Here is a 21646-nt window from a genome sequence, read left to right on the forward strand (position 1 = left end):
ACTCAGTCAGTCAGCAGCCATAGTGGGGTCGTGCCTCAGCTGCTGAGCGAGACTAACACGTGCAATGGCATCTAACTTCTCCAGTGTCACAATTTAACTTCTTTATTTGTGCTTCATATGCTTCTTTTATGCATTTCCAGAAGCCTGCATATGTAAATACAAAGAGAACAGTACTGCACGTAGATCTATTACATATACAGGCTTATGGAAGTGCATAAAAAAGTATGTGTGCATAATAAAACTATATTTCTACACAGATATTGGTGAGGAGGCCAACAACAGAGCTTTTATGTGTGCAACTGCACAGTGCAGAAGATGGACACAGAAATTAGTAGGGGGTGCTACCACTGACATCAGTGTAACATATCTACTAACAGGAACATGTTTTTTAATTAAAAAATCATACACTGAGTTAAATTGGGCCCAAAGTATATTTTAGGTGATAACTCCCCTTGGGGGGTTTGTGCCCCACTCCCATTTTCCAAGGTGAAATTCTGTGAATTGAACCTACTTGAAATACCATAGGAGTTATCTATTGTAAGGGGTCGTTTTGTACGTCCGAAGAATTCTGTCTGTACATGGACGGTGTCCTGCGGACTGGACCTTGGAGCTCCCAGCGTCATGATTAATTATGTTGGGAGCTCCTAAACAGTTTAAAGTCCCCCCCACTGGTCAGGCCAGGCATGTCAAACCCTGTCCCAGCCCATTATTTCCTACAGTGGGCCTGCTGATGCATCCCAGCTCCTCCCATAGGTCCTGTAGGGCTGGAAGCATCAACATCATTGCCATACGTACTGGTAGAACGGCTGTATATGTAGCAGTGACGTGGATGCTTTCCTCCAGAGAAGAGCCTGCAGCAGCGCAGACTGTCTGCTCTTTGTGGGATATTGTAGAGGAAGGGGCGGAGAAGGTTAATAGCGGATGTTGGTGGGCGGTGGGGGTTAATACAGACAGGGACATGCGGGCTGAATTGCAGATGGGGTTAAAGGTGTTATCCAGCACTTAAAAACTTTTGATTTGAGTGCCCCTCCACACTCCCCCACTGTCTTTCTGTGCAGTTTTTGGATCCCCAGGTGATTGTTTCGCCGCCACATCTGAAATGAACTCCTCATCTCTGCAGTCACAGCCCGCTCAGCCAATCACTGACCGAGATGGGACAGCACTGTGGCCAGTGATTGGCTGAGCTGGCTGTCATTGCCGAGATGAGTTCATCTGGGATGTGGCGGTGGGAGCAGGAGACTTGAACACCGGTGGAGTGTCAATAGGTGAGAATAGACTCTTGCTCCCCCCCCCATTACTGCAGCACACTATAAAGATATAAGATTATTAGCCATGCTTACCTGTCCCCGTGCCGCTCAGCCAGTTGGTGAATGCAGAGTTGGCCCACAACTGCAACTCTGAGGCATGTTGTGGCGTCACAGCAGCGGGGACTATGAGTGGTGGCACAGAACAGGGGGATGGGGGGTAAGTTACGCTTCTTTATTATGTTCCCCCACTACCCACCAACCCACTCTCCTTGGATTTTTTTTTTCCCACAAGAGTTCTCCTTTAGGGGTATTTGACCATCTTTCCTATATATAGCTTTAGCCGAGTGGTTAATTTTCTTAGTACTTTGCACATTTGTTAACCATGAAATGGTGTTTATAAGTTAACATTACATTTTGAATAAAGATTAGCTGTAGTTGTACAAAGCTTTCTAATTGTGAATATCCTTCATAACTATTTGAACTGTCAATGCTATTGTCTTTACATATTCCTTGCTGTATGCTGATGAAAGACTCTTCCTAATCTTTTTGAGAACTTAATCCTTTCTAGCACATTACTTGGACAGGTCAGGCGATCATCTTCTTAAAGGGGTTAACCGGTGAAATTTTTTTTCTTTCTAATCAACTGGTTTTAGAAAGATATAGATTTGTAATTTACTTCTAGTTAAAAAAATCTCAGGTCTTCCCTTACTTATAAGCTGCTGTATGTCCTATAGGAAATGTTTTCAGTCTGACACACTGCTTGCTGCTGACACCTCTGTCTGAGTTAGGAACTGTCCAGAGCAGGAGAGGTTTTCTTTGGGAATTTGCTACTACTCTGGACAGTTCCTGTCTCGGACAGAGATGGCAGCAGAGAGCACTGTGTCAGACTAAAAAGAAAACAACATTTCCCGCAGGACATACAGCAGCTGATAAATACTGGAAGACTTGGGATTTCTAAATAGAAGTAAATTACAAATCTAAATAACTTTCTGAAGCCTGTTGATTCAAAAGATTTTTGCTGGATAACTCCCTTTAAGGAACGCCAACCTATTACCAGGGGCGTTATATGCACGTATTTCTCGATTCAAAATGGTTGGTAGAGGCATGACTTTTTTGAATGGATTGGCCACCCACTGGAGGTATATCTGTAGATATATACTTGAGAGATATATCTGTCTTATCTATTAACCTATGTATAGTTAAAGAGAATGGCATGCTGTTATAATTTCTTCTGCCCTGAGCAGTAGCAAATCCCCATAGAATAGCTGTCGACTTGAAAGAATACACACCTTCCTGCAGGACATACAGCAGCTGATGACTACTTGAACGGTTGAGGGTTTTTTCTTAGAAGTAATTCACACATTTGTATAACTTTTTGACACCAGTTCATTTTGATTTTTTTTGCTGGAGTTCCCCTTTAACACGAAGTGATTGAAGAGCCCAATGGTAGCTATGACAACTTAAAGTCACTGGTGTCATAGCTATGGAAGCCGATCATACTCTGCCCTCAAAGGGGCTATTTGGTTTTACTCACAAAGTCCCCCTGAGTATTTTGAGCCAGCTGCTGCCATTCCTGAGTTACAAGTTTTTCTAAAAGTCTATCTGTATCCAAGATAGGAAACTACATTTCCCATCAGGCGCCTCCCTTATTTATCTGTTTGCATACTTGCCCCATTAGCTTTCTTTCCTGCTGTCATTACTATTGCACAGTGATTTTGCATCACCCCAGTATGTATTCCATACTAGCTGATGATGTAGCAGAGTTGACTTGCGCATTCTGTAGCTATGTGCTGCACAACAGGCATCTGTTTACTTGGGTGGGGGTGTAGTGTAGGTTTAGATCTCTGCTTGCTGACTGTAAATAAAAAATATTCTAGTTCCATCCAGACTAAGAACATCCATAAACACAATATACAGAGCTGTGACACAGACGCATACATGTACCTGCATTCACTGACAGCAAGCAGAGATAGAACTATACCTTTTCATATTACAGAAGCCTAGGCTCAGGGACACATGTAAGTCTATGAAAGTAGCACTTTCACTAGCAGTGATCAGGTGCATTAGCCCAGCACTTAGGAGATCACATGTCCTGTGTTTAAAAAGGGAGGGGGGAGAGGGAGTAGCATTTTGTAAGAGTGTACATATAGAAAATCATTTTAGATGTCCACAGTGGGTAAGGTATGAGAAAAAAATCAGGGAAAGGATGCAAGATTAGGTTAGGCTATACATGTAATCAGACTTGGGGTGGTATTGAGAAGGGGGATTGTTTAGAATGTTGTTTTTGTTACCTGGATAACCCCTTTAAGGCGGATGACTGTCATCAGACAATCAGATAGGGAAGTCCCCTAGTGGCAATGTAAAAAAAAAAGATGGAAAAGTACAGAAAGCACAAAAAAAGTAAAATAAACACACTCCTCAATGTAAATTAAAAAAATATATATACACATTTGGTATTGCCAGTATCACTTGGATCACTTGCATTCCAGAGCTATATCTACATGTGAGACAAGTCAGATTTGAAAATTGGATCCGGAAATGTTATGAAAAGCAGTGACGTTCCTGTAACGCCATGCTTTCCCTGCCTCCGCCTGCGGAGGCTGCCACACATTGACTCCTCCCCCCTCTACTGTCCAGCGAGGAGGCGCACTCCTCCTGGGCAGTTGGCCTCATAGACTCTGCTGTCAGCATGACCACAGCTGTCTATAGGTAATAATAATGAAAATGAAAAACCACACCCCAAGGCCTCTGTGATATAATGGCTAAAATAAAACCCTTAATAAAAGGAGGCCCCAAAGTTCACCAGGTCTAAGGCCTGTAGTTGAGTCAGGTGACGCACTGCAGCCACATATGGGGTATTTCTGGAAACATTGGAATAAGAGGAATAAATGTTGAGTTGCATTTTTCGGTCAGTGTTTTCTGTGTTAGAGGGGAAAAAAGTTTAAAATGTAATATCTGCCAAAAAAATTAGATATTTAAATTTCTCCTCCAACATGCTTAAATTTGTGTGAGGGTTAATAAACTTGGGAAACGTGACTTTGAGGGGTGCAGTTTTTACAACAGAAGGATTTATGGGAGTAAGTAAGTGGCAGGTTCCACAAATCCATTTCAGAACTGAATTGGTCCCTTAAAAAAATCAGGATTTAAAATTTTCCTGAAAAGTTGAAAAATTTACGCAAAATTTAGAAGCCCTGTAACATCCTAAAAAGTAAAAGGCTGTTCACCAAATGATGTCAACATAATGTAGACTTGTTGTAGATGTTACATTCATAATTAGTTTATGTGGCATGACTATCTTGCTAAGGGTGGGTTCACATGTACCTCATTGCAGCAGACTTCCCACTGTGATTCCCAGTACTGTCATTTTGTATAGGTTTCCATACTTGCAGTGGAAGTTTTGTTCCGCTTCGAGTATGTAAAGCACCATTCCCGCCCGGTGAATACTTTACCCGTCTGCGCTCCGGCTTGCTTCTGTGGCTCCTGGCTCACTTACATCCCACTCAGCCAATCAGTGGCTGCAGCGGGACAGTGCACTGATTGGCTGAGCTGAGAGCCAAAGAAGCAGGCTGGAGCGTAGACTGGTAAGGTATTCACCGGGTCACGGAACTCGCAGCATGAAATCCACTGCGATCCGGTACATGTAAACCCACCCTTAGAGAAAGAGAATTCTGAATGAAAAAAATGTAAATTTTTCACTTTTTTTTTTCTTTTTCAAACATTTATTTATTTTTTTTACAAAAACAAAGGTTTACTACGAACATAAAGAGGAATATGTCCCAAAGAAACAGTCTCAGAATCACCTCTATAGCTAAAAGCATCACAGAGTTATTGATACGTAACGTGAGGCAGGTCAGATTTGAAAAATAGGCCCTTGGCGTTTAAGCGACTCTGTACCCACACTTTGACACCCCCGGCAGGTGATGCAGTTATTGTCATAAAAAGCAACTTTTAAACTGGCAGCCCCGTGCCCTTTGGCCGTGGCTTAGTTTGTGTATGCATTAGGCTGGCACAACCTCTCCGTCCTTCCTCTCCACCCTCTTCACCATTTTTCCTATTCCTCTGCAGTGAAAACTACACAGCTGCTTAACGATCCAGCCCATGTGCTGGGCTCACACAGCTGACGAATAGGAGGCAATCTGCCTGGAGCATTCCTAATGATGAGGGTGGGGAGGAGAGACAGAGAGGCTGTGCCAGCCTAATGCATACACAATGTAAGCCCCAGCCAAAGCGCATGGGGCTGCCCGTTTAAAAGTTTTTTTTGTTTTTTTTTATGACATTACAGGAGAAGTCCAGCCAAAATTTAATTTTTATATGTTATTACTTATGGAAAGTTATACAATTTTCTAATGTACATTAATTATGGGAAATGCTCATATACTGCTATTTCCCTTAATTTAGTAGATCAGGAAGTGTTAGAATTCTCTCAGAAGCAGCGACATCACAACGAATGGTGTAATTCCTATGGAGTGTCCAGCAGGGGGCGCACTATATATAGAAGTCAATGAGTACCATTGACTTCTATATATAGTGCGCCCCTGCTGGACACTCCATTGGAATTACAATTAATGTAATGTTATGTACTGTACTTTGCAATTGAATACATTTATGGAATACTTTGGGGAGTAAGTGTCCTTGCTCCCCAAAGTATCCCATAAATGTATTCAATAAATACATTTGCAGGGCACCGAGCAGGGAGGGAGAGAAGTGCCATCTACCTCCCCCCTCCCTGCTCGGTGCTGGGCACATATACACAGTACTACTCCCCCATTATCTGCAGATAATGGGGGAGTAGTACCTGTGCCATCTTATCGTCGCCCGCGCTGCCGCTCTCACAAGTGCCGCTCTTCATGCCCCCTCCTCCTCCACTCCCCCTCCTCCTCCCGGCTTCAAACACTATGGCGCCGCTGACTTCCCGCCGCCTGCCTGTGCCGCTGACTCCCCGCCGCCCGTGCCGCTCCTCACACTATCCGGCCGTCGCTCTCTGCTCCTGCAGGCCGGCCGTGTCAGGTGAGGGCTGACACGGCCGGCCTGTAGGAGCAGAGGCGGCGGCCGGATAATTGGAGGAGCAGCACGGGCTGCGGGGAGTCAGCGGCGCCATAATGTTTGAAGCCGGGAGGAGGAGGGGGCATGTGTAAGCGGCACTTGTGTAAGCGGCGGCGCGGGCGGCGATAAGATAGCACAGGTACTACTCCCCCATTATCTGCAGATAATGGGGGAGTAGTACTGTGTATATGTGCCCAGCACCGAGCAGGGAGGGGGGAGGTAGATGGCACTTCTCTCCCTCCCTGCTCGGTGCCCTGCAAATGTATTTATTGAATACATTTATGGGATACTTTGGGGAGCAAGGACACTTGCTCCCCAAAGTATTCCATAAATGTATTCAATTGCAAAGTACAGTACATAACATTACATTACATACACACATCCATTGTAATTCCAATGGAGTGTCCAGCAGGGGCGCACTATATATAGAAGTCAATGGTACTCATTGACTTCTATATATATATATATATATATATATAGACACTCCATAGTAATTACACCATTTGTCGTGACTTTTGAGATAATTCTAACACTTCTTGATACACTAAATTAAGGGAAATAGCAGTATATGAGCATTTCCCATAATTAATGTACATTAGTAAATTATATAACTTTCCATAAGTAATAACATATAAAAATAAATTTTGCCCGGACTTCTCCTTTAACTGCATCACCGGCTGAACAGACCCCAGGACAGATCTTGGATTAAAAGCAGCTATCTGAAGGTACAAGTGGTTTGGGAAGATCAGATTGTGGGTACAGAGTCACTTTAAGGCCAAAACAGGCTGCAGAGGCAAACAATTAGGCCCAGTTACCACTGAGCAAAAACGGCAGAATTCCGCAGCAGAGAATCCCGCCATGCTTTGTGTCCTGCAGTGTCTGAATGGGATGGCATGGACACCTCCACTGCTCTCCACTCAAAGAATTGAGCAGAGAGGGGAGGAAGCGGAGGCCTGCATGCTCTCCCATTCAGTCACGGCAGGACACTGAGCGCGATGGAGAGCTCAGTCGCAGAATTCCACCATTTTTGCTCAGTGTGAACTGTGCCTTAAAATGTGACTGTCATTTCATTTTTTTTTCTTTCCAGAAATCATTAGTTCGGGCCATTTTAAGAAACTCTGTAATAGGTTTTATTAAGCAAAAGTTTCCTTCTGCACTATAAAGGCTGTTTTGCAGCCCCACACTCCGACCCAATTCTCGGTGTCTTTTATGGACTATGGAGAGGGGAGGGGATGAGGGAAAAGGGAGAGGAGACAAACAGCTTGTGTATAGCAACACAACATCTGGAAGCTGTTGTAGATTTAGTACTCTGGGTGCACCACCTCTTAGTGAAGTCAGCCGGGGAAGGGGGGCGAGGCCTAATTAGAGACTGGCGTAGGAGAACGCTTACATTCTTATATAAGCTGATCAAGTAAGTTTGACAGGAGTGATCCCTCATAAACGATAGTATGTAAGCTGATGTATGGATAATTATATGTATATCTCTGTAATGTCTATTTTTTTGTCTATGTATGTACCCCCAGAATTGTAAAGTGCTGCAGAATCTGTTGGTGCTATATAAATAAAAATTATAAAAAAAATTATTATAATAACATTTCTAAGAAAATCTCCAAACAATTTACATATAATAGAGATTAAACTAAACCAGTCTGTGATTTCTAGGGTTATTTTTTTTATGCCTTTTTGAATATTGGCACCACATTTGTTATGTGCCAGTCTTGGGGAACATACTCTGTCTTTATAGAGTTCTTAGAAATAATGGTCTTTCTACCACGCTACTTAGCTACCTTAGACCACAGGGGTGACTCTCATCTGGACCTGGTGATTTGTCTTGTTTATTTATTTTAGCTGTTTACTGCACTTAGTCTTGGGCTACAAAAAAGGCTTGTAATGGAGTGCTTAGGCTGGGTTCACACTACGTTTTTGCAATCCGTTTTTGCATTTTGTTTTTGGAACTAAAAGGATGCCGTTTTTCCATTGACTTCCATTATTAAAAAAAAAAGGATCAAAATGGATCCGTTTTTTTTTTTTTTAACTGACATATGAGGTTGACTACGTTTTTGTGTACGCTAAAGAAAACATCTGTTTTGATCTGTGGTGGTTTTTTTTTATAATGGAAGTCAATGGAAAAACAGATCAAAATGGATGCACAAAATTTCAACTGTTTAAAAAAAAAAAAAAAAAAAAATGGATTGAAAAGAAAATGAACCCAGCCTTACCATTTCTCTCTGCATTTCAACTGGAATTTAAATTTCCTCTGTGAATACGGTGCAGACAAATATGAATTAGTTTTATATCTTTGTTTTTTTCTCATTGCCCCTGTTCAAATTTAACTGCACAAGGGTATGTTGGAAGTTCTAATGGTCAGGGTCTCAGCAGAGACCCCTACTGATCAGGAGAACGAGCAGTTAGAAGCTTGACATTGCTGCTGTCAGTCATCTCCAGTCAGCAGCCCCATAGACTTATGATGGGGCTGCTGGACAGAAGTCGCTTTGAGCCAGGGAGTGGAATGTGCTACTGCTCTCCATATATTTTTGACTAAACAGATGACTCATTATCATTTCCTTCTCTTAAAGTAGTGTGCATCTCATACACAACTTTACATAAAGACAACAATCCTATTTATGTGCTGTAAAAGATTACTTTTTTGTGCTGTAAAAAATTAACAGCAAAACAGCAAAATTAAAAATGTGGAACTGCTGTCTAGTAGCTTATAGTCATATTTGGCTTCATAGAAGTTTGAAACAAATTTTTTTGTAGGAAATAACATGCATGAAAAACTAAAAAGCAGCCAGCTGCTAAAGAATATTTTACAGAATTTAAAGGGAACCAATCACTTCAAAAACGCCTGTAACGCTATGGGAATGTGCTGTAGCAGCAGCCAGCACACTTCCCAAACATGCTTCTACACCCTCCGTCTCTGGAGTGTACAGCCCGAAAACTTACTTTACAAACTTGGCGCCCTGTATGTAATTTGCCCCCAAGTAGTCACGGTGGGCAGTGAGCTGCGGCATGTAGTCACTGTCCCCTGGGCGTTCCGGAGCAGTAATTAAGCCCCTCAGGGCGTGATTAGCCTGCATAATTATGGCCACGTCACCGAGAGGCGCGATGTCCCTAACATCAGCACACCTACGTTCCTGCTGTGCTGCTCATGTGCTATACAGCGGGTCCGGTCTGCGCCGTACTGCGCAGGTGCAAAATAGCCTCGAACTTATTGCATGATCTCCAACAATGAGTTTGAGGCTTTCTGCACCTGCACGGTGCGGAGTGGACCCGCTGTACTGCGCATGAGTGGCACAGCAAGAACATAGGCGTGCTGACGTTAGGGACAGCGCGCCTCTCGGTGATGTCGCCATAATTATGCAGGCTAATCACGCCCTGAGGGGCTTGATTAATGCTCTGGAACGCCCAGGGGACCGTGACTACTTGCCACAGCTCACCGTGACCGTGACTACTTGGGGGCAATTTACATACAGGGCGCCAAGTTTGTAAAGTAAGTTTTCGGGCTGTACACTCCAGAGACGGGGGGGTGTAAAAGCATGTTTGGGAAGTGTGCTTGGTGCTGCTACAGCACATTCCCATAGCGTTACAGGCGTTTTTGAAGTGATTGGTTCCTTTTAAAATGCTATTGCAGCAACCATAGTCAAATATTTTTTCAACTTTCTAGGAAATACATACATATAATGTATCTACTTTTTAGGTTACTAAATGACCATGGAATCTGGAGCAGAGACGCAGCAGAGTGGAGATGCGGCTGTGACGGAGGCCGAAGCCCAACAAATGACTATTCAGACCCAGCCACAAATTGCCACATTAGCACAGGTTGGATCATTACTATCTTTTCTAAAGGCTTTTTCATCTTTGATTTTCAAAAAATGTACTTATAAAGTGAAAAGAAATCCTTTATAATGCATTTCCTATCTACTTAAAAGATTAATAAAGTATAATCCTTAAATGAAAGTTCTGTAACTTTCTAATATACTTTTGTTTTCATTCCTCACTGTTTTTAAAGGACAAGTGCCATGAAAAACTTTTCCCCAGTAATTGAAGCACATTACAAAGTTATATAACTCTGTAATATTCTTCAATCACATATCTGCCTTCCTTCCCTGTCTTTTCCCCCCTCCACCCCCCACCAGGAAGTGTCCTGACTCACACAGACCTGATGACTGCTGTCACCAGGCAGCTCCATCTTGTGAGGATGAGTCATGAGCAGGAGGGCTGCTCTAGGTCCTGTTACAGCATCCCCCCCCCCCCTCCCCAGTCCAAGTGATCGCTTGCAGTTGTTCAGCCAATGGGAGCTGAGCAAGCTGAGTCACCTGACAAGGCAGGGAGGGGGCTGCTGTAACAGGAGAAGGAGCTGAGAGAAGAGCTTGGTGACGGTGACGACAGTAATCAGGTCTGTGTGAGTCAGGACCCTTCCTTGTGGGGGTTGGAGGGGGGAAAGACAGGGAAGGGAGGCAGATAGGTGATTGAAGCATATAACAGAGTTATATAACTTTGTAATGTGCTTCAATTACTGGGAAAAAGTTTTTCATGGCACTTGTCCTTTAACTTTATTAGTTTTCCGAGGTCCTGTTCACACAATGGATATTTTTCATCAGAAATATCTATCTATCCTATCTATCTATCTATCTATCTATCTATCTATCTATCTATCTATCTATCTATCTCTCTCTCTCTCTCAGGCATACCCTCAGACTTTTGCTGCAAATTTTCCTTTGCTGTGTTGCAGTTTTGGACATGGACGCAGCCCTACTCAGTTACATAACCCATGTGCAGGCTTCCAGACAGGGGTTCAACATGACTTTTTACCAAAGTTCCTTTTTTTCCCCTGCATTGCGGATTTCAAATATTTATTTAGTTATCATTCATTGGATGCAGATTTCTCACGGATTACCATATAAAATCGAAGTAAAAATGATTTTGTGACCTGGGTCTTCCATGCAGAGGATGAATAGCTAGCCCTGCTCTCAGTTCAGTCTAGGCCCTACACAAATCTCTTGAAGCATATAACGCTGGTGCAGATTTATGAGACTGTTTAAAACTAAAACAATGTCCCTTTCACCCATAGCATGGCTGCATAGTTTTCATTTTTTAAGACAAAATTGTGAAAATGAAAGCTGTGCTGTTATTGGTTACAAGTAGGGGTTATTTGAGGAATTAAAACAAAGGTTGTTAATAAGTTTTACAATCTCTTATTTCTATAACTCTTTTTACACTGTAGGCAGTGCCCACTTACTGTATGTGCCAGGTAAACATCCCATTGTTTATGGAATTGGTGTATCATAAACACTACCTGTAAATTTTATGCTGCCAGGGGCTCCTATGTAATGCTAAGGTGTATGTCAGTAATTCCTCTGATGGAGGTAATATGAAGTGAGTCTATTAACATTGGTTGTCATAGTGGTGTTAAAGGGGTTATCCAGCGCTACAAAAACATGGCCACTTTCCCCCTACTGTTGTCTCCAGTTTGGGTGGGGTTTTGAAACTCAGTTCCATTGAAGTAAATGGAGCTTATTTGCCAACCACACCTGAAGTGGAGACAACAGTAGGGGGAAAAGTGGCCATGTTTTTGTAGCGCTGGATAACCCCTTTATGTGTATGGAGCGGGCTCAAGAACCAAGCATTGAGCAACAGAAACTCTGTGTTAATAGCTGTAACAAAGTGATCCTCAGTACTACCTATATACTGTTTAAATGTGGACAGACAAATTCAGTGTCATACTATCACCTGTGTTTGCAACCATACATTGCAAATTTAATTTTGAGGTGGGGGGAGGGAACTCAACAGCCAAGGAGCCCCACCTTGGTGACAGACAGCTGTTACAAAGGTAAATTTGCAATGTGCAGTAGCTGCTGTTGCCGCAAAAGTGAGTAGTGTGTGGTGTGCATTGGTGTATAGTTGGTGGTATAGTGAGCCTATTATCTATTGGTTAAGCCTGCCTATGGGAAACTGAAGCAAATAGAGTGCTGATCTAATTGATGCAATATGTTGAAATGAAGGGAATTGCTCATAGAAGTTCCCTAGGTGAATTAAAGAAAAAAAATTAGATCTAAAAATGCTCTCCTTAATAAAAAAAATTAAATTACCCCCAATTTCAAAATAAAAAATTTTTTTATAAACAGAAAAACGCATTTGGTATTGCTGCATGCCAAAATGTTCACACTATTTAAAATATAACGCTATTGATCCAAGTGTAAGTGTGTGTGTGTGTGTGTGTGTGTGTGTGTGTGTGTGTGTGTGTGTGCGCGCATATATATATATATATATATATATATATATAATTATACACACAATAATAAATATATATATATATATATATATATATATATATATATTATTGTGTGTATGATAATTATATATATATATATATATATAATATATATATCTGCACCACCAAATCTGCTGCGTATCTGCTGTGTATACAGTGTGTGGGTTTGTACCCTTAAGAGTCACTGTCGTATTTTTATTTTTTATTTTTTTGGAAACCAATAGTCCATGCGATTTTAAGAAACTTTGTAATTGGGTTTATTAGCCAAATATGCCATTATCTGCATTTAAAAAGCCTTTTTCCAGGTCCCCCCCTCCTCTTCTCTTTTCCATCTACTGCAAAAAATCAGGAAATTGTGACTTGTTGCATCAGACGTACCCAGTCTGCTCTATAGAGAGGGGAGGGGGGAGGAGGGAGTTAGCTGACAGCAGAAAGCTGAGAACAAAGGGATTACAGGCAGGGAGCTGGGTGACAGCTGTAATCAGAGCTCAGAGAGGTCAGTGGTGACTGTCAGAGGAGATAAAGGGTGAGGTATTTGTAGATTAACTCTTTGTTGTCCTGTTTTGGTCTTTTATTTAGCTGTCTCCATAGGAGAACAATAGAGACAGGGGGAGAGCTTCAAACTGCTTTTTTTTTTTTTTATAATAAAAATGCATTTTTCGGCTAATAAACCCAATTACAAAGTTTCTTAAAATTACCTGGACTATTGATTTCTGCAAAAAAAAAAAAATTCACGACAGTGACACTTTAAGGGGTTAAGCTCTATTTATATAAAACGTGTAAACCCCGTTTGGTACTTTTTGGCAATAGGTTATATGTATATGTTTAAAAATTATATGTAATGTCACGTTTTGCTATAATAGATTATTTTTGCAATCTTGCTAGGTTTCCATGGCAGCTGCACATGCAACGTCCTCTGCCCCAACTGTTACATTAGTCCAGCTTCCAAATGGACAGACAGTCCAGGTACACGGGGTTATTCAGGCTGCACAACCATCTGTTATACAGTCTCCACAGGTGCAGACAGTGCAAGTAAGTATTAATTTGTTGTTTTTTTTTGTTTTTTTTTTTCTTTCCAAAGCAGATGACATTATTTGATGAAACTTATATTAAAATAGAACTACTAGTCTTATTATATGGATTTTGTTAAGTCCAAGGGCTAAACTTGGTTATATAAATGGCTGAACCCACTATCCATCCGCTGTGTATGGCCTCCTGCCATATGTGATTCTATAATGCACGGTCCATAATTGCAGGCAGCCCATAGCTATGCCGCCTGTGATCACAGACCGATAACATTTATGGAGCCAGGACCACAAAATGGACCATATAGGTGCAGATGTGTATACAATCCCATAGATTTTTTTATGAACATAAAGTTCTTGTTTTATTTTAATGTTTTACCCCTTTCATTTGAATAGATAATGTAAGTTTAAGTGGGTCGTGTTTTTGTTTAGCCTTCAGCGCATCGTCCCAGAAGAGGGCAATATGTTTTTGGCATATATGTCTCTGAGGTGTGCATGCTCAGCAGGGATTCAGGATATTGTGTGTCTGAGTTTGGGTGCTGTCACCAGGAACCTTGTATTGACCAGAGGTGCTTTGCTGACCACCAACTATTGGGGCTCAGTCCCAGGTAGGTACTTTCATGCAGTTCTCTGCATGTAAGTGTCTATGCAAAAAACAAATATGCCCAGAATATATTTTTCACTCCTGAGAGGACCAAAAATTAAATATTTAGACTTTATGACATAACTAACCTGCAGAAATTTCTTCACTGTTATTTTGCAACCATCTGCAGGTAACCATAGTAATTTTTGATGCTTTGTGTGGATGGACATCCCACAGAGTGTCATCTATGGGCCGTTCACAATCATGGTTTGTATAGGAGGCCATAGAAGTATACGAGTCTGTCCATTGGCCCATAGAATACAACGTGTCAAATTGTGGACTGTATGTGGACCATTTATTGCTGTCATGAGCAAGGAGCCTGTGTTTTTTTAATAGTTTTTAAACACAGTTGTCTTTCCCAATTATATGTTACTTTATTTGTTATAGATTTTTATTTTTTATTTTTTTTTAACAAACAAAAAAATTTGGTTTCCCTGTGTTTTTCTTTGGGGCAGCACAGCACCAGTTACAGAGGAAATTATGTGAAAGTCACAGTTAGGGTAGTATTACATGGGCTGATGAAGGCCTGATAAGAACTGTAAACAATCGGCGCTCATTTAATAGGCCTATTACACGGCCTGATTATCGTTTAACAAGGGCTGCAGGGGCATCGTTACCGATGTCCTTGCAGCCCTTGCTTTTACTTTATACATCACCTGTTCAGGCTGCTGGGCTCCTCTTGCGGTGGTCTTCTCCTCGGGTCCCGCGCGCTCCAGCTTCAGAGCAGCCTGTCTCAGCTGACAGGCCGTTCAGCCAATCACTGGCCATGGCGGCCCCAGCCTGTGATTGGCTGAGCGGCCTGTCAGCTCAGACAGGCTGCTCTGAAGCTGGAGCGCATGGGACCCGAGGAGAAGACCACCGCAAGTGGAGCCCTGCTGCCTGGATAGGTAATGTAAATCGTCAGCCGCTGACCGCGTACCAATATTACACGTAGCGATGCGCGGTCGGTGCCCGACAATTATAGGTTCAAACCTATATCAACGATCAGCTGATGATCGTTGTCATCGGCTGATAGTTGTATTTATTACACGGAGCAATCATCGGCGGAATCCGTCCGATTTGGCCGATATCGTTCCGTTTAGTAGTACGCTTAGTGCAGTTCTATATTAATGTGTTATTATGTATTAATATGTTCTATATTAATGTAGTTTAGTTGTTACACCATCGTGCCCAGTTGTGATGTGGCCAGAGCCTAATTATGCCCATAAAAAAGTAACTATAGACATTTAATTCATGTCATTCTTTTGTGATCAGATTTCAACTATTGCAGAAAGTGAAGATTCACAAGAATCAGTAGACAGTGTTACAGACTCTCAGAAGCGCAGAGAAATTCTGTCAAGACGGCCATCATACAGGTATCAAAATAGTTGACAATTCTCTCCTAAAGGTGGTCATACAGCTTCAAAAGTTGTTGGCCAAATATTCGGTGGTCCAGCAGCGATCTTTCACAATCCCCACCATACACAAAAAAGCTTGGCTAATTGTGTTCTCAGGCAAATAAAATACAGCATGTCTGATACCCTTGACATTAATCTGTTGGGGAAGAGCCTATGGGCTAATTTTCTTAAAGGACAACTCTGGTGATAACCTTTTCTACAGTGATTAAAACACATTTCAAAGTTATATAACTTTGTAATGTGCTTCAGTCACTGTTTTGCCCCCTGTCTGTTTTTTGTTTTGTTTTTTGTTTAGCGCCAGAATTGTTCTTTAAAGGGAACCATTCACCCCGTGGCCCCCGTTAGAAACAGACAAACAGTTACATAAAGGTCAATATACTTACCATATCGCTCCCGGTCCCGTCCCGGATCTCGTTGTTGACACGGAGAAATCGCCGATTCTTCTTCTCCCGCCCATTATGGTAATGAGCTGAGATGAGTCCAACGTCCATAGGAAACGACGGACGAGTCCAACTTATTCATGAGGTCCTCTTCTCGTCGCCGCCCATCCACGCCTCCTGGAACTTGATTGACGTCTCCAGTCTTCAGTCTCCTCACGAATTCCCGCGCAGGCGCCGTTGCGAAGGTCTCGTCATCTCTTCTGCGCCTGCGCGGTAAACAGGATACGTGCTCGTGACGTTCCTGTGTACCGCGCATGCGCGAAGTCCAACACGTCGCTTCAGCTCTGACAATCGGCGCACGCGCAGTAAACATTGAAGCTGTGGAGCGGCTTCAATTGTGAACTGCGCATGCGCCGAAAACGACCGTCACGGCGCCTGCGCGGGATCCGGCGAGAAGAAAGAAGACGAGGAGGAAGAAGACCCGGCGTCAATCAAGTGTCGGAGGCGGGGAGAAGGCTGGACTTCGGGCCGGCGGCGCTCATTACCATAATGGGCGCGAGAAGAAGAATCGGCGATTTCTCCGTGTCAACAACGAGATCCGGGACGGGACCGGGAGCGATATGGTAAGTATATTGACCTTTATGTAACTGTTTGTCTGTTTCTAACGGGGGCCACGGGGTGAATGGTTCCCTTTAAGTAATAAAATGTAACAATTAGCATCATGTAACTTACTGGGCCACGCTGTAATGAAGTAGCCGCGCGGCTCTGTCGTTACAGTGCGGCGCAAACCCATACAGTTCCCCGCTCCCAGCATAATATCAGAAGTTCTGCCCATAAGGGGGGGGGGACACACACCATTACAGGCATTCCACTTCCGTGCAAAACACAGAACATGTGAATGCAGCTTAATTCTTTAACTCTGGTCTCACAATGCAAGTCTAACATTACTGGCCAAATGTTTAGTGGAAAAAAATTGGCATTGTTTTTACACTAAACGTTTACAAAAAATTTAAATACAGACAGTTTATTTATTTATTCCCCTCGGTATCTGCAGCTGCCATCAAAATTGTCTGGTTCAGCTGACTTTTATTTAAATGAGATTATATAATCAGCACCTATGATATCACCACAATTAAAATGACCCATATAATAATCTGAACACGTTATTTTAATTGCAAAGTAAATTATATTTTTCCCTCTGAAGTACCCGTGTCTCTATTCTGGGTATATTATTGTAGATTAACTATTTTTTTTTTTTTTTTTTTTTACAGAAAAATCCTAAATGATCTATCTTCAGATGCTCCTGGTGTACCAAGAATTGAGGAAGAAAAGTCTGAAGAGGAGACATCTGCTCCAGCCATAACAACAGTGACTGTACCAACACCTATTTACCAAACCAGCAGTGGCCAATATAGTAAGTATTGGACAGATTTATTTTTATACCTCTTGCATACATTGCATAGATGGTATTTTTAAGAGCCTTTTATCCCAATGTAAATTAGTCATTGTGCCCCAGACATTACAGGACGACAGGCATAGCAAGAGGAACAAGGATTGTATTAGCCGCTAAATGTGTTGGAATAGTAGGTGGCATGGAAAATAACTGATATAATGCACAGCTCCCTGGCAGAAAAACAGGGAAATAATTTTTTTTTTTTTTTTTTTTTTTTAAGATACAATATATGGAGATTATTTCCTTTGATTTCAAGTGAGGAATCTCATGTCTGAATATTTAATTTTTGTCCAGGAAATCAGAGGTACGCCTGAGAGGTTGACAAACAGCACTGGAGCGGTTTCCATAGTCTAGGTTTTTATTGATGACATTGCCTTATGAGACAGGAATACAGTTTAATGGTGCGTTCACACCTACAGGATCTGCAGCAGATTTCATTTAAATAACTGAACACAGCATCAAATCTGCTGCAGATCTGCTGCAGATCCTGTAGGTGTGAACGCACCCTAAAGACAATTTGTTTTGTTTGAAGTTCGTGTAAGAACCCTTACAGGACTATGCCTTTTTTTCTTTTTACAAAGATGTTTACTTATGACTATACAATGCTGTTTCTGATTTAGTTGCCATTACTCAGGGAGGAGCTATACAGCTAGCTAACAATGGTACAGATGGAGTTCAAGGGCTTCAGACATTAACTATGGCCAATACGGCAGCAACTCAACCTACAATCTTACAGTATGCACAGACGACAGATGGACAGCAGATACTTGTCCCAAGTAACCAAGTTGTTGTACAAGGTAAGAGAAATAAAAGGACTTGCATACTGTTATCCCGTTTTTGTTTTGTTTTGTTTTTTTTCCCTTACTCCAGAATGCTTAGAAAATTTTTGTGATTTAGGGTGTTAGTGTCATTTAAACACTAAAGCGTAACAGTCATTTAAATGTAATTTTTCAGAAATCAATAAATACAAGCGATTATAAAAAAAAAAAAACCTCTGTAATAGGTTTTATTTAGCAAAGGTGTTTCCTTCTGTACAGCACGGAGGAGAGAAATAGCAGTCCTGCACAGCACAACTCCCTGCAATCTTCTCTCAGCAAGTTCCTAGTGTTGATCTTTCTGACCTCTTAATCCAGCATTTTAGGTGCCCAGACAGTCTATAAACTGCTGACCTTCATGCCTCCTCTTCTGCTCACTCATCTCCCTCGGCCCCTCCCCCTTCCATAATATATAATGGACACAGCAGAAGCCGTCTTCGCTGGCTTTTCTGTAATGAAGACTGATTTGCCTGATAATGAACAGATAAGAAGTGAGGGTGGGAGGCTTGGAAATTACTTTTTGAGTACAGAAAGCTGCTTTTTTGCCTAATAAAACTTATTACAGAGTTGTTGTTTTTTAAATCGCTTCTACTGTTGATTTCTGCAACAACAACAAAAAGAACATGACAGTTACACTTAAAAGCAAATGTACCATCAGTACATTTGTTAGGAACGGGACAGCAGGACAAGACAAGACAGTGAGCCCTAAGCTCTGCCCCGCCCACTGTCCTCTACCTACTTGCCACAATACGCCCTAAGATGGCGGCGAGCAACTGGGCGGCAGTCCCTGCACTGGCTAGGTGGGACACAAAGACAAGACAGACAGACAAAACACAATAAAGAATAGTCGACAGTCCGAGTCACAACAATCAGGCAGCACAGTACAAAATCACAATCCAATAAGCAGAGTCAAAAAACAAGCGATATGGTCAGGGGCAGGCAGCTAGCAAGGATAGTCAGAACACAAAGCAGTAGTCAGGAGATGCAAAGAAACAGAATCCACAAGCAGGCAGAGACTTAAGTCAATAACCAGCAATGATATCCAAGACTGAGGTAGTTATATAGGAGGCCAGGGTTCTGATCCAGAACACAATTGGACCATCCCCCTGATCTCCAAGCACAGACAGCCGAGAACAAAACAGATCCACTGGCAGGAAGACCTGTCAGTCACAGCAGAACCCAAACACAGATTAACCATGACATGGCCAGACAGAACTCAGCAGGTGAAGTCAGGTGTGTCTCCCAACCCAGGTGAGCAACAAACCAGAGTTCACACACAGCAAAACAAAACACAGAAACAGAATACAAGAAAATCAGTGCCTTCTCGGCCGAACAGCACGAGCCGAGGGACGCATAATGCTCTGCAGAGATATCATCCTGACAACATTCTTCTTTTTTTTTTTTTTTTATTAATTTTATTTTATTTTTTTCCCATACCATCTTAAAATACACATGATCATCAATACAGGAAAAAAAAAGAAAGAATCGGGCACAGAGGAGCAATCCAGGCGGCATCCTCAACTCATCAAAGTATCTTTGTAAACACTTACATAGACATCTCCCAACACAGGTTTCGAAGGACGACACAAGTACCCATCAGTTAATCCTTTTATACCCGAGGGCCCATCCCCCTGGGCACCCGAATTCCGCTAACTATTGGCGTTTATACCAATTCTTACTTTGCCCCTTTCTCACCCCGACCCATATAGATCATCCTACAACATTGACTCCACGACAGCCCGGCAGCACCCCAAAGGGCGGGGCACAGCCTTTCCTCACCATTGTCTTTATTTCCTATTTCTTGATATTTTTCTTAGTCTAAATTTATTCCTCGAGTCCTTGACTATAAGCCAGCACTACCGAAACACCAAACCAGCAGAACTTTTTGGTCTTCATACTCCTTATCCAGGAGCCTCAGCACCTTTAAGTCTACTATTCTTTCCACTACATTCCTGGTGCCCGCAACCCAGCCCTAGCTGAGCCACTCACACCACCCCGAACCACCCCCGATGATCTCCCCCAGCCATCTATAATGAACAGACGGATCACCCGGGGAGGTCAGGTCATACCACACACTTCTCTGACTCCAACACCAGAATAGCATGTCCCACTTCCAGACTCTTATACATGTATACTGTTCAGGTATCCCCATTTCACTCTCTGCTAGTTCAATCCTTATATACTGTCTAGGACAGTGCCCCTACCATCCATTGCGCAACCGGGCTGTCCCGAAGCCCCCACCCAATTTATCTACCCCCGTTCACAAATTCTTGCCGCCCCATCCCTTCCTTTTACCAACTTCCATAATTCATTCTCACTGTTCTTTTCCTTTTTCCTTTTTTCTCCTTTTTCCTTCCCTCATCCCCCTTCCCTTTTTCCCTCCCCTTTCTTTCCTCCCCCCGGCCCTCCTCCCTCTGTTACCCTTCCCCCTCAAACATTTTTATTATAAATTTCCAACTTATAACCATATTTGTAACCCAACTTCCATCCCTCCCACCCATCCCAAGCCTACCCAAGGTCCAAACACATAGAAATTACCTTGCACATAAAGAAAAGAAAAAAAAAAAGGGGGAAGGGGGGGGGGATTAGCCCCGTATTAGCCACCGGTCTATTATCAAGCAACAGCCTGGGCTGAAGCACTGGAGGCGGGCAGGCCCCCAGTGGGAGGAAACCCCCGCCCCTCTATGACGCATCTCCATTAGAATCAATGGAGCCGCATCATAGGGGGGGGGGGGTCTTCCCACTGGGCGTCAAGACTTAAAGCGTAAATTTACATTATATGTCAGGAATGGGTTAAAGCGTAACTGTCATGTTTTTTTTATTGCAGAAATCAGTAGTCTAAGCGATTTTAAGAAACTCTGTAATAGGTTTCATCAGCCAAAAAAGCCTCCTTCTGTACTCAAGAAGCAATCTCCCAGCCTCCCCCCCTGATTTCTTATTTGTGCATTATCAGGCAAACTTGTCTTCATTACAGAGAAGCCAGTGAAGACTGGCTCTGCTCTCTCCATTGTAAGCTATGAAGGGGGGAGGGGCTGAGGGAAATGAGGGAGCAGGAAGAGGTGACATGAAGGTCAGCTGTTTGTAGACTCTCTGGGCACCTAAGACGCTAAATTCAGGGGTCAGAAAGGTCAGTGCTTATCTATGAACTTACTGAGAGAAGATCGCAGGGTGTTGTGCTTTGCAGAAATCCTCCGTGCTCAGTCACTCCTAACAGCCCCTCCCCTCTCCATAGCCACATAATGGAGACAGAAATCCTGCTTCATTTGATGTGAGGGGGGAGGCTGGGAGATTGCTTTTTTACTACAGAAGGAAACTCTTTTAGTACATAAAACCTATTACAGAGTTTCTTAAAATCGCTTGTACTGTTGA

General features: G+C 42.6%; 1 protein-coding gene across 2 annotated transcripts in view; it reads left to right on the plus strand.

Annotated features, from left to right (window-relative positions):
• CREB1 (cAMP responsive element binding protein 1) overlaps positions 1 to 21646 on the plus strand; it is a 41125-nt gene that overhangs the window by 13805 nt on the left and 5674 nt on the right. Inside the window, exons 2-6 of one of the 2 annotated variants that reach the window (XM_069983468.1) lie at positions 9991 to 10112; positions 13450 to 13596; positions 15487 to 15587; positions 17281 to 17423; positions 18083 to 18259. In XM_069983468.1, coding sequence (XP_069839569.1) covers positions 9999 to 10112; positions 13450 to 13596; positions 15487 to 15587; positions 17281 to 17423; positions 18083 to 18259 — 682 coding nt within the window. In that variant the 5' untranslated portion in view covers positions 9991 to 9998. The remainder of the gene's footprint in view (positions 1 to 9990; positions 10113 to 13449; positions 13597 to 15486; positions 15588 to 17280; positions 17424 to 18082; positions 18260 to 21646) is intronic. The other variant, XM_069983469.1, reaches the window with a different exon arrangement.

The sequence above is a fragment of the Dendropsophus ebraccatus genome, chromosome 9, assembly GCF_027789765.1.
Source record: "Dendropsophus ebraccatus isolate aDenEbr1 chromosome 9, aDenEbr1.pat, whole genome shotgun sequence".
Classification (NCBI taxonomy): domain Eukaryota; kingdom Metazoa; phylum Chordata; class Amphibia; order Anura; family Hylidae; genus Dendropsophus; species Dendropsophus ebraccatus.